Source organism: Salarias fasciatus, chromosome 4 (assembly GCF_902148845.1).
Source record: "Salarias fasciatus chromosome 4, fSalaFa1.1, whole genome shotgun sequence".
NCBI lineage: Eukaryota > Metazoa > Chordata > Actinopteri > Blenniiformes > Blenniidae > Salarias > Salarias fasciatus.
Window position 1 is genome coordinate 5,112,935 of NC_043748.1, and position 13,825 is coordinate 5,126,759.

Below are 13,825 nucleotides of genomic sequence, written 5' to 3' on the forward strand. Positions count from 1 at the left end.
CGCGGCTACTCACAGCGAGATGTTGGCGTGAGGGGAGAGCATGTAGACGTTGTTCTCACACAGAGGGTAGATGATGATCGCCTTGCCCCAGTAAACCAAGTGAGCCGCAATCTGAAAGATCTGAGGAAGAAAGTAGACAAGCGGTCATGATCCAAATGCACAAAACAAAAGAGTTTCATGACACATTTCGTCCACTAGATGGCAGCAACACAGCAGTAACCAATGACCTGATGTCAAGACAACTTGCTGAACGCAGACAGAGCACCTGAAGCAAGGCCAGATCGGCGTCCTGAGCGAGCTGCTGCAGGTTCTTCACCGCCGAGCAGGTCTTGATGAGGCGCACCATGGCGGGGGAGCAGTCCAGAGGGAGCTGGCTGAGCAGCGCCTTCTCGCTCTCCAGCAGCAGCAGGGCGTGATATGGTCTGCAGCAACACGTGCACAACAACACCGTGTGAGTCAGTCCACACATTAAGACCCTGTCAGAGCTCAGACTGGCACTTTAGTATCAGAGAATAAAACATGATTCCAATAAAAATCTATATTTATGCACGTGATTTTTTAGAGCTGATCTACTTCTTCATTTGTCTGTACAGCTTCAAAAGAATTCTAGAATATAAACTTCTAAAAGAATATATAATGTACTGAGCCACTAGGTGCCAGTAGAGCCCACAGAAATCTTCAGTTTTTTTAGCCGCTCTGGACTTCTAAGATGGGTTTTTCTTCTACATTATTATTTTAAAATTAAAACTGTGAAAATTTTTCCGAATGTAGATATAATGTTCATAAGATGAAGCTATTTTTCATTTATTGATTAATTTTGTTAAATTAATCAATCAATATAGATGAAAAGTACAATACCTAAAAAAAAAAAATAATGTTTCAGAAATGTTGTTTTGTGACAATCAGTTTAAAGAACTGTGTTCCAACCCAATTTCCATAAATACTGTTAAAGCTTGGAAAATGATTCGTAAGTTGGAAGGTCGCAGTAATATTACGTCCTCTCTGGTTCCAATTGTAGATAATCCTGACTTCCTTCCCGGCTGTAAAGATGACGGCTTTAAACTTTGGGTAAACAAGGGGGTCACAAAACTAGGTGACCTGTTTGTAAACCAAGAAGTATTACCATTTGTTCAGCTACAGCAAAAATTTGGCCTTCAGAAAACAGATTTTTTTAGATATTTACAACTCAGACATTTTATCACCGGTGGCAGAAAATTAATAAATAAATTAATAAATCTGTGGTGGAAAACTTACTCTGCTCCCACAGTGGTAAGAAGTCAATTTCAATATTTTATAAAACGATAGTCTCTACTACTCCCCCAGTCTCCATGTCTGTAAAACTAGATTGGGAAAAGGATATGGGAATATTAATTGATCCAGAGGTTTGGTATGATGTTTGGGAAAAAGCTTCCAAAATATCCATCTGTAATCGAACTAAGTCAATTCAATTTAGGATCTTGCATCGTATACACATAACACCTGTTCTTAAAAATAAGATGGGCTCAAATTTTTCTCCGCTGTGTTGGAAATGCAAATCTGAGGTTGGTGACTATTTCCATTGCGTGTGGTCCTGTGTCAAAATGCAGAATTATTGGTCTGGTGTGGTGAAAGACTTGTCTTTTATATTTAATATCATAATACCCCTGGATCCCAAACATCTTCTACTCGGCCTTCCGGACCCTCGTATTCATTCTAAGCAGCACAAACGACTGTTTAATTTGATGACTTTTGCTGCCAGGAAAAACATTTTGTGTTTTTGGATCAAAGACTCAGCTCCTACCAAGAGAACTTGGCATAATCTTATAATGGAATGTATTCCTAGTGAATTCATTACTTGTATGTTCACTTCCTCATCTGATGATTTTTATTCCACCTGGAACCTGTATTTGACATTTATAGGCCCATCGAAATCATCTTACTTGCTTAAGGGATTCCCCTCACGCTGACTGTTTTGTTTTTGTCTTATGCTGGCTGACATATTGCAGTGCTAATTTGTACTTTTTGTTTTAACTATGTGTATGTGTATCCCCCTTTGTGTTCTGAGTAACTGCTGTATGTTTGAAATTGGATAAAAAAATAAAAAAAAAATAAATAAATAAATAAATAAAATAAAATAAAATAAAATATTGAAAAAAAAAAGAAAAAAAAAGAAATGTTGTTTTCTTTCATTTTTTGCTTAAAAAGTAATCACAAATTAAATGTTTAAAACTAGTTCAGGTAGTGTGTAGCTTGTGAGTACAGAATCAGCTGATTTTTCCATGAATCTGTAATAGTTAGGGGTCAATAGGTGGCAGTACAGCGCAAAGAAACTGCTTCAGCTGATCATACACAGCTGAGAGACAACCTCACTGGAGGTAAACAAGAGATAACACTGAAGCACATGAACACTGTACTGAACACTTGTATGTACCAGCTTGGGAGAGAAACTTCAAATAAAATTACATACATGCTTCCCATTCTGATGTACAATCAAACCAGTGCTCATGGAAAGGTACCGTATGGCTTTGAGGCTGCGCTCCAACGCCTCGGGGGGAATATAGTTTCCACCAATCCGGTGGATCTTGTGTGGTAAACAGAAGCTGACCTCCAGCCAGCTGTTGATATGTAGTCGCACCACTCCAGTTGTGCAAAGGCTGAAAAACACCAACGCACATATCAGGATATGGGTAATATAACGGAAGAAATCAGTCAAACGAATGTGATTCTTCAATCACGCACCAGTCGTAAGCCTCCTTCAGGTCTCGAGCCAGTTTACACCCCTGAAGGATTTGTCTGAACGGGGACTGCGGGCTTCCATCTGTGGACGCCAGAAGAAACAGTCAAAACTGTCGCCGTATTTTCCTATATGGATAAACTCAACACAGAAAAACACAGTTCTGCTTTAATAAGCCCAGAGAGTGTGTGCAGCTGTGGCAGCTCACTCTCAGTCATGGTGGTGATCTCCTCCTGGACCGCCAGCATGACTTTGGCCTCTCCGGTCAGGTACTGGCAGCGGCGCTCCTCGTGCTGCAGGGCGATGGCGATGCGGCGCGACAGGTTGTGCATGCAGCTGATGACGGAAGGATCCGCGTTTGCCTGCGGGAGCGAATCAATCAAACAAGACATTACAACTCTAATGGATAACCTCATTCGATGTACAATAACATCAGAGGATTCAGATGTGGCTTCCTGTCCGATACGTCTTTACCACAACCGTCTTGTGTTTTTATCATTATTAGATAATTTAGATAATCTCTAGCTTCATGGTGTCAAACTCATTTTAGTTCTGGAGCCACATGCATGTCAAAATGACCTCAAGTGGAACGATGAATGATGGCGAATTCAACTACTTTCCTTTGTTTTAGTGCAAATACGTATAAGTACGTTAGGAAAATGTTCACTTTAATTCACCAAACTTTTTGCAAAGAATTTTATGAAAAGTATATGACACTTCTTTAAAAAAAAGTGCAATTTCGACAATACATCGTTCATCATTTACACGTGCATTATAATTTACAGATCACTGCAGATTTATAAAGGCACAAAACATGTTTTATTGAACAATGTAGTATTTTAACTGTATAAATAAAACAGCTTGTCAGAATTCTGGAAATGAATTGACATTTATATCATTTTGTTCTATAATTTAAATTGGCAACGTGAACAAATAACTAATAAAATAAAATAAAAAGCAGAAGTGATCAGTATTTAACTACTGAGCTGATGGGGACTGTTGTTGTTTTGTAACTTTCCACGGCATGAGCAGGGCTGTTGCCGGGCAGATATCGCTGACGAACCATGACCGAGCACTTTTCTTGTTTCTCAGCTGCCTTCCAGGGTAGAGTGACTCAGCATGGGCCGGGCCTCGCCCGGCACCATGATTAAGCAGAGTTAATTCGCCCGCTCCTCCCCCCCTGAGTTCCATGAACTCGCAGATACAGTCTATCACCCTCACACACCCCTCCCAGAAAACACAGATTAACACCACATCTAGCAGTCCCACCCACCGGCCGCTCGCCCGACTAAAACAGAATTAAAACGTCAAACGGTGCTATTTGATGAGTCACAGAAACCTTTCGTACCCGCAGTGCAAACACCACATTGAAGAGGATCATTGTCGGCACTTCTCTCTTCGGTGAAGGATCTGTTTTTGAAACCTGCACAAAAAAATATAAAAAAATAAAAAAATACTAATTTCAGCTTTCAGAGTATCATGTTCCTTTAAGATGTGACTCACATTTTAAAGCACAAAACAAGAAAGACACATATATAGTCCAGTTATTTCAGTGTAAATGACAGAAATGATCTATATTGTTAATCTTGGATTTAAAAAAATATTCCAAGTAATAAAAACATAAAACTCCCAGGCTTCCATCAAATGTCTGAGTTTGTTCAAACAGCTAAAAAAAACTTCAATATTCAGTTTTCAGAGAGAAACAGGAAATTCATATTTTAAAAAAGAGAACTAAACAGCTTTAATGTTTTGTTGTGAATTTCACCATGTTGACTGTTCAACCAGAGAACTATTCCACCTATTTAATATACTTATATATTAAACAGATCCTTCAAATTATAGTGATAAAGGTGAGATCTGAAATCTACAATAATTTCAACAGTACATGTTGATGCATTACATTTCATGTAATGTCACACGTGCTCCTCTGTGAAATAATTCAGTACAAACAGCCACCAGTAGGAGGCGCTGCTGAAGTTCTGACCAAATCCAGAGCCAAGTTGCTTTTCATCAAGCTTCATCAGTGCCTTCAAAATATTTTTCCACAGATGTTGGCAAAAATGAACAATCTTATAAGCACAGATGGAAGCAACAACTTCACATTTAGGTCTTTTTCTGTGTGTTTTTCACTACAATATGCTCCATGTGATCTGGATCATGTTTTTAACAGAAAGGTTTTTGCTTTAATATTGTTTAATATTTTTCAATAATTCATACAAAAAACTTTTTTAATTAAGAATGATTAATCGTGAGATATTAAAGACAAAAAAAAAGCAAGAATGTGATCCTTTTTGAAGCCAATATGTTGTTTAGTTTAATGTAGAGAGTTTGAGTTCAGATTCTTAATCAAATAAATGGCTAAAATGGAAATAGAGCACATGTTGCTGAGAGGAACTACTTTTTCCCACCAGGAGGGGGAGGAAGTGCGACCCAGAATCTGAAGAGGACACACAGCATTGCTGATGCTCCTCCTCATACCTGAATGATGGGGGGATGCTGAAGGAGCGTCGGGTGGCCCACAAAGCGAACGTTGTCGATCTTCAACTCGAATTTCTTCCCGCACATGTCGGACTTGGTGGCCAGGATGGTGGCGAGGATGATGTCTGAGAACCTTGGAGAGAGGAGGGCAGTCTGAGTGAGGAGGCTGCTGCAGAGCGCCGGGAGGTTCAAATTAGCTCAGCTTGTTTCACTTTCTCTACGAAAGGGGGGGTTGCATTAAACAGATGCATGTGCCTGTAATGTATTTCATCGTTCACAGTACGATTAACAAAGCTCGTGTGGCTACTGGAGAGGAGAAAAGATGAGGATGAGGAGGAGGAGGAGGAGGGGGAGGGCGGGGGAGGAGGAGGAGGAGGAGGAGGAGGGGGAGTAGGAGGAGTCCTGCTTGCAGAAAGAGAGTGAAATCTGTGTGTCAATGGAGAACGTGACAGACTCATGCTGGTTTCACATAAGAAACTCATGCTGCAATCAAAGGGATTCAAAGTCAAGTGTTAAATTGCAGAAACAAATTAAACACATTATGGACTTACTCCACCACCACAGACTGAACCGATCAAGTTGTTGCTGCTTCATTGTGCTCGGTGAATGGTTTGAATTTTGTTCTCTAACACTGACACTACATGCTCGAAGTAATCGGTGTGAATTAACCCTTAATTAATACATTCAAACTTATCGGGTTTTCTCTGAAGTCTTTAACAAATTCATCCACTGCGAATTGCGTACAAGGACTTGATTGAGATTAGGGTTGGAGATCCATACAGGTCACAAAACAGGAAAAAAGGCGGGGGGGAAATAAAGACAGGGGTGATCTAAGCAAAGGAAAGGTGGTGTAGAATGATTTTGCTCTTACCCTGCTACCAACTGTTCATCAGTTAGTGGAGATTGTTCTCTGAAATGGGAATTGGGCCACAAAAAAAGAAGAAAAAAAGCAAACAAAAAGGGAAAATGCAACACAAAGTTGGGCTAAATGCAGAAAAATGGACATCAAGATGACCCCGACAAACATGGAATTTTGTGAAGACCTGAATTATCTCAAGCTCTGACAAACTTTACGCTGATGCACGAGCCTGGACAAAGCCGCTGTAAAGGCATGTTAAGTTCCACCCTGCATGCAAACAACCGCACAGTGAAGATCATCAAGCTGCTCCTGCATGACTTCAAGCTGCTGCCAAGTTTAACACAGACAAAAATAAAATGTCACGCCATTAATAAGTTCCTTATATAAGGAACCTGTTGTTAAACAAAGATACCAGTCTGCAGTTTTCAAGTCTACTCATCACCGATACTTTAAAATGCTGATTGAAGAGTGCATCGTCCTTAAGCGTGCCTGGTTAGAAATAGAAATCAAAACTCATTCAAAGGTTTAGCTGTCACACGTTTAGCCGACAAAGTCAGAAAAATTTTGATTAGTGAGACCGTTTATGTTGCTACAGTAGAAACCTTGAGAAAAGTCATTTGTTTACTATTCCAATATTAATATTTATATTTCATTGAGTATATTAATTCAAACGTAGCTGTCATAAGAAATGATAACATGATCAACTATTGAAGACGTTTTAATTATATTTCAGTTACAATGCTTAACATGTTTTGAGGACATCAGTGAGCTGAATCACTGATCACATTATTTTGAAAAGCTCTTTTTTAAAAAAATTCTATTCAGTGTTTATCCAAGAAAAGTTGATGGACTTCAACAGAAACCAAGCTTTTTATTTCACACCAACTCAGAAAATAAAAACATATTCACAGGTGCTTGAACAGTGTTCAGACTGCAACATGATATTTGTGACTCGCGCATTATTTGGATTTATAACAATCCTTGTCATTTGCAGCCTGACGCTTAATAAACCTGTAGTTACTGGAGAGACAAAAGAAATCATAAAAGCAAAGGGGAGAAAAACATAATGGACACAAGAGGCTCACTTGGAATGAGTTAAAGGACAATTTACTGATGCATCGTAAAGGAAACGTGAAAATACCTTGAATCGCCATCTTGGTCGTCAAGACCGTCCCCGGCTGTGTTCAGTGCATACGGACTTCGTTGTTTTGCTGATGGAAAAACATGAGTAAAAGTTAGTCATTGTCACCAAAAAAAAAAAGAAAGAAAGAACAAAAAAGCAATCCACAGAGGTGCTCTACAAGTCAAAAATCACAAAACAATTGATTTGATATGGAGGCCCGAGTGGTAATAGTTTATGAGGATACTTGTTACATTTTGATTTACTGGAGAGGTCAAGACATGCTGCTGTAACACTCAGGACTGTTTTTGTTATGTCATCTGAACCATTATGCCAGATCACAATACAGCATCTGATTTTATCTGCAATGGACTGGAACTCCATGTTTTGAAAATATGATTACGTGACATTCAGCAGGTGATGCTTCCAGGCTTTCAAGTTGAACAACTATTAAAGGACTTGTGAAAGACATGAAAGCGGAGCTCTCCTCTCCGTATCTGCGTGCAGGACCTCTGAGCAGTTGGACATCTGCCTCTTAGACAGCTGTGCTTGTATTGGTATCAATGAACCTGAGGATGGAGGCACTAACCAAAACGAACTGATTTTACTTTTCATCTGTTCCTAGAATGTATTGGGATGGACTCCATGTGGAATCAGCAATGGACTCATAGTTGTGCACCATGGATTTGCTTGTTATTTCATATCTGTGATGACAGATGAGTTAAAAACATATTTCAAGCTGGGGATTCCTTCACTGTCAGAGGTAAAAATGCTTCAAAAGGGTCTGGGTCTGCAGTTTAAGGAGAACAAATTGGAGCATTTACGTGAAAGACATTATCTGAGGGCAACAGAGGAACAATTTCATTAATATGCAGGAGGAACATTGATGTCTGAAGAACAATGTGACCATCTGAATCCCTTTTACATTCAAAATAACAATCTGGACCAATGGGTCCAGATTATTATCAATGTTCCTCCTGTATATTAATGAAGCATCACCTGCTGAATGTCACGTAATCATATTTTCAAAACATGGAGTTTCAGTCCATACCGTCCATGAACTCATTTTACTGAATGCGTTTTAGTGGATGGTTGTTGATTAACACATTATTGTAATGTCTTGACGTACATAATTGGGTGTTTCTATATGAACTGCCTACTGTGTGTGTGTGTGTGGCTCTTTTCGTGGGTGCCTGTGCTGCACTGCTAATGCTGTCCTCACCTGAGAGAGACGACGGCCGGTCAGCGACTCTCTGGAAAGGATACCGAAACAGTAGTTTGTTCCCTCTGCTGCCAGAGCTGACCAGGATCACGCTGATGGGGCTGGTTTTGTCGCCGCCTCGGTAGCCGCTGCCCTGGGACTGAGTGTACGCGGATTTACGGTCCTCTGGTAACCCGGCGGCTGGGTTTAGCATCATGTTAGCATTCCTGCTAACTGCCCGCTACTCTACGACAGCACGGCAAACTGTCGCTCGACATCAACAGAAGCTCCCAGCAGTGTCAATGTATCCCATAAGCCGACTTTAGACAAATAAAAAGTTCACTAATGCCCACTCTGCAGTTAAATCTGTCCTCGCGCACATTCATTACCCACTACACTGTTTTGCGTTACTTTTAAAGGTGTCCCATCGCAACAAGGAATAAGAACGTCAGTTCCGACTGGGACGCTCAACGACAACCACCACGATCCACAACAATCAAAATGATCAAAACAATATTCTGAATGACTTTCGCAAAAAAAATGCAAACATTTTATGAGAGCTGCTTTAGCAATGGAAACGGGTTTTACGGGTGAAATGCTATCACCAAAAATAATGCAAAACCCAAAATATACTTTTATTTGACTTTTCCAGCAGCACAGTCAGAAATTACAGTTTTTCACAATTGTTAAAACACATTTCTTGAAACCTCCATCCATTTTCTCAAAACCTTAAACACAAATCCAAAAATCCACACTACATTCACAAAACCTTAGACATTTCTGTCAAAATCAAACTGTCACCTCAAAACCAGTTCTCCTGTGTTCAAAACCACACTATGCGTTCAGATCTTACACACAGCACCTCAGATCATTCATGAGACAATACATGAAATAACTGAGGACACAGCAGCAGTCCACACTCTTAAACCTGCTTGGTTATTTTCCCAACCCATTTTCTGGGTAGCCCTAGATTTTGTGCAGATTGGGTCGCTTTTACCCAAAATTAGGTGAATTGTGTTGACCCAGCAGAGTGACTTGATGATTTCGTGGGCTGAAGGGAAGAGAGGAATCACCATTTTGAACATTCCTGCAACTCCTTCTCTTTCTTGCGTCTGAAGAACTTCTGGCAACATACGCAACAGAAAACTGGAGTCCTGTGTTCTCACAGATTATTGAAATGGCAAAGAAGGAAAAGACGTATGACATCCCTCTCATTATGGACATGTGTGGCTGTAGCTAAGTTGGTAGAATGATTTAGCAGTTGTGAGGTTGTTAGTTCGAATCTTTTCCTCTACATGTCGATGAACTGCAATGAACCCCAGTTGGCTTCCAGTGGAGGGTTTGACAGCCTTGCATGGCAGGCATCTTGTCTTTGTGCGCACTTGTTCTGATCACATCATTTAGAAATATGTGTGTTCAGTATTGAGTTGTTGTGTGTAAAAGATGACAGCTGTGTTGGAGTTGTGTTCACATTTTGCTGCCTGTGATTACAATTTTGCAAAAATGTTGTGAAATATGTTTAGTGACTGAGAATGTGTCTAAGGTTTTGCAAAAAAAGAGCAGATGGGTTTTGCAAATTGAGCATAGGACCTGAACAGTGTTTAAATTTTTGCCAAAAGAGTGTTTGATTCGAAAAATGAGTTTAGGCCACTGAGAATTTGGTTCAGGCAATGGGGTTTAGTGTTTTAGCAATTGTGAAAAACTGTAAATACCTGATGAATGAAGAACCTGTGTCATAAGAAAAGGAATCTCGTGGTGTTTTCCTTACGAATTTACTGAAGAATTGCATATGCTGAGATATGTTGAAGATTAGTAATGAGTGAAGGAAAGAGTCTGAATTTCACAAAACTTTAAACAATAAACTGAATAAAATGTATCTCCAAGCACGTTTTAAAGCGCAAGTAATAATTTTTGATTTTCACCATTAGTTAAATGGCCCATGATGACAATTGATTCGTCTCGGAAAAAAAAAAAAGTATTATCGTGATTTGTCCCCCCCCCCAGTAATGTAAATAACCCTAACAACCCAGTTTTCCTGTTGTCTGTGGTGTTCCAGGGCTGAGATTGTGACATGGAGTAATTAATCAAAACCTCCAGATTATCGAGTTTTGCAAAAAACTATCTGATCATTATCTGGTTACAGTTTTTCACAATTGCTCAAACACTAAACCCCATTGCCTGAACCAAATTCTCAGTGGCCTAAACTCCTTTTTCGAATCAAACACTCTTTTGGCATAAACTTAAACACTGTTCAGGTCCTATGCTCAATTTGCAAAACCCATCTACTCTTTTTCGCAAAACCTTAGACACATTCTCAGTCACTAAACACATTTCACAACATTTTTGCAAAATTGTAATCACTGGCAGCAAAATGTGAACACAACTCCAACACAGCTGTCATCTTTTACACACAAGAACTCAAAACTGAACACACATATTTCTAATGATGTGATCAGACCAAGTGTGCACAAAGACAAGATGCTGGAGACTGAATCTCCATGACCATGACCATGCAGTAGTGTGCTTTTGTTATGTATTTATTTTTTGTTATGACTGTGAATTTAGATATCACTTTGACTTAGATGCTTTTTTTTTTTCCTAAATGCATTTCCAATATGTAAAATAAAAAAAATTCTGTGCACTACACACTCTGAAAACTGCTGGTTACTGTAAAAATAACCCACATTGGGTGGAATTGCTGACCCAGCGCTGGGTCCAAAAGGGACCGAGCCAATGCTGGGTTATTTCTACCCAGCCGTTTGGGTTGAAGAGTTGACCCTGATGCTGGGTCAAGATTTACAGTTTTTCACAATTGCTAAAACACTAAACCCCATTGCCTGAACCAAACTGTCACTGGCCTAAAATCATTTTTCGAATCAAACACTCTTTTGGCAAAAACTTACAGTTTTTCACAATTGCTAAAACACATTTCTTGAAACCTCCATCCATTTTCTCAAAACCTTAAACACAAATCCAAAAATCCACACTACATTCACAAAAACCTCAGACATTTCTGTCAAAATCAAATTATCGCCTCAAAACCAGTTCTCTTGTGATCAAAACCACACTATGTGTTCAGATCTTACACACAGCAGGTAAAAACATGTTCACCTCAGATCGTTCATTAGACACTACATGAAATCACTGAGGACACAGCAAGCAGTCCACACTTTTAAACCTGCTGGGTTATTTTCCCAACCCATTTCCTGGGTAGCGCTAGATTTTGTGCAGATTGGGTCACTTTTACCCCAAATTAGATGAATTGTGTCGACCCAGCAGAGTGAGTTGATGATTTGAACAAAATCACCATTTTGAACACTCTTGCAACTCCTTCTCCTTCTTGCATCTGGAGACTTCTGGCAACAAACGCAACAGAAAACTGGAGTCCTGTGCTCTCACAGAAGATTATTGCAATGGCTAAGAAGGAAAAGACATATGACATCCCCCTCCTTATACTCATGTGTGGCTGTGGCTCAGTTGGAAGAGTGGTTGTCTAGCAGTTGTGAGATTGTTAGTTCAAATCTTTTCCTCTACATGTCAATGAACGGCACTGTACCCCAGCTGGCTTCCAGTGGAGGGTTTGACAGCCTTGCATGGCAGAGGGCACGTGTTTCTGAATTCTAAGGGTTTACATTTTTACTGTAAAGTAACCTTCCCAGACCGGCTGATAAATCCTGACCCAGCATCAGGGTCAAATCTTCAGCCCAAACAGCTGGGTAGAAATAACCCAGCTTTGGCTCGGTCCCTTTTGGGCCCAGTGCTGGGTCAGCAATTCCACTCAATGTGGGTTATTTTTACAGTAACCCAGCAGTTTTCAGAGTGTGTGGTGCACAGAAAATTTTTATTTTACGTATTTGAAATGCATTTAGGAAAAAAAAACCCATCTAAGTCAAAGTGATATCTAAATTGACCGTCATAACAAAAAATAAATACAAAACAAACAAAACAAAAGCAGACTACTGCATGGTCACGGTCCTGGAGGTTCAGTCTCCAGCATCTTGTCTCTGTGTGCACTTGGTCTGATCACATCATTAGAAATATGTGTGTTCAGTTTTGAGTTGTTGTGTGTAAAAGATGACAGCTGTGTTGGAGTTGTGTTCACATTTTGCTGCCTGTGATTACAATTTTGCAAAAATGTTGTGAAATGTGTTTAGTGACTGAGAATGTGCCTAAGGTTTTGCAAAAAAGAGCAGATCGGTTTTGAAAATTGAGCATAGGACCTGAACAGTGTTTAAGTTTTTGCCAAAAGAGTGTTTGATTCGAAAAATGAGTTTAGGCCACTGAGAGTTTGGTTCAGGCAATGGGGTTTAGTGTTTTAGCAATTGTGAAAAACTGTAAAATGAACTCAATAAATCCTTCAGGTAGTCACGTGACTGATCGGACGGATCGAGAGCGCAGCGCCATCATTGGGAAGCTCCAAACTGGATTCCAGGTTCTGGACGGGATATTGTTCCTCTAGTAAAATCATCTACTTTTGTATTATTTGTCGATTTTTGATCGTATTCAGTTCAAAACTTGCAATTGCGTTATTATCTGTACACTTTCAGGCGTCTGATCGCCTTTTCTTTGGCTCAGTGACACTTTTTTTTCCCTTTTTGGAAACTCGTCCATGACCACAGCCATCCTGGCGGTGATGGGTGAACTGGGAAATGCATTGCAGATCACGGAGCACATGAAGAAGGCTCAGTGGATACCGTCAGGCCATGCACCTTTACACACCACATCCATTGCTCTGAAATGCGTCTTTATCTGACCAATGTCCTTGAAGCTGTTGCACAATGCTCCAAATAAGATTGGAATAAAATGCATCTTTTGAGAATTAGTTTTTCGGTCTATTTCCATCCACTAATCCAGCTTCCATCCAGCAGCCATACAGCCTGGACAGGTCGGCTGCCCATCACAGGAGGACAGTATTTTGTAGGTGTTGTTGATAAATTTGGTTTATTATTACTTTATAGTGCGATGGTTCTCATAATTATTCATTAAATTATTCTAAGTCCATCAATATATACAACCAACTTAACAATGATGCTTTCCTCTTGATGTGATTTCATGCTTTCATCAAACATTCACACTTTCAGATGTATGAAAGAGTGGAACATTGTTCGCTATTTGCTGTGAAGACATCTTTAAAAATGTGCAATTTCAGAACAGTGGGTGTGGCCATCTGAAATGAAAGATAATGCAGTATCACAAATCCTGAGCCATGAGGGCCACACCTGAAACTTATATGACTTTAGGTAATAAGAGAGCATTAAAAAAAACAAAAAACTTTTTTTTTCAGTTGTAGCTCTCTCATTAAAGGTTTTCATAGATATTTTAATGCAAACGATAAAAGAAAAAATAACAAATCAAATTTAACTTTTTCAGGCAAATCTGCAATTTAAAATATCTGAACTTGAATATGAATCATTCTTTCCTCTTTTCATCTGGCATATTTTAGTTTCCTGGTTT

The 13,825-nt window shown here is 39.6% G+C and overlaps 1 protein-coding gene across 2 annotated transcripts in view; it reads right to left on the reverse strand.

The window, feature by feature from the left end:
* nprl3 (NPR3-like, GATOR1 complex subunit) overlaps positions 1–13,825 on the reverse strand; it is a 35,638-nt gene that overhangs the window by 4,105 nt on the left and 17,708 nt on the right. Inside the window, exons 3-12 of one of the 2 annotated variants that reach the window (XM_030088735.1) lie at positions 8,393–8,635; positions 7,192–7,261; positions 6,063–6,101; positions 5,192–5,324; positions 4,062–4,136; positions 2,922–3,075; positions 2,719–2,797; positions 2,496–2,633; positions 266–422; positions 14–120 (exon numbers count right to left, since the gene is read on the reverse strand). In XM_030088735.1, coding sequence (XP_029944595.1) covers positions 14–120; positions 266–422; positions 2,496–2,633; positions 2,719–2,797; positions 2,922–3,075; positions 4,062–4,136; positions 5,192–5,324; positions 6,063–6,101; positions 7,192–7,261; positions 8,393–8,588 — 1,148 coding nt within the window. In that variant the 5' untranslated portion in view covers positions 8,589–8,635. Of the gene's footprint in view, positions 1–13; positions 121–265; positions 423–2,495; positions 2,634–2,718; positions 2,798–2,921; positions 3,076–4,061; positions 4,137–5,191; positions 5,325–6,062; positions 6,102–7,191; positions 7,262–8,392; positions 8,773–13,825 lie in introns of those variants that run through there. The other variant, XM_030088736.1, reaches the window with a different exon arrangement.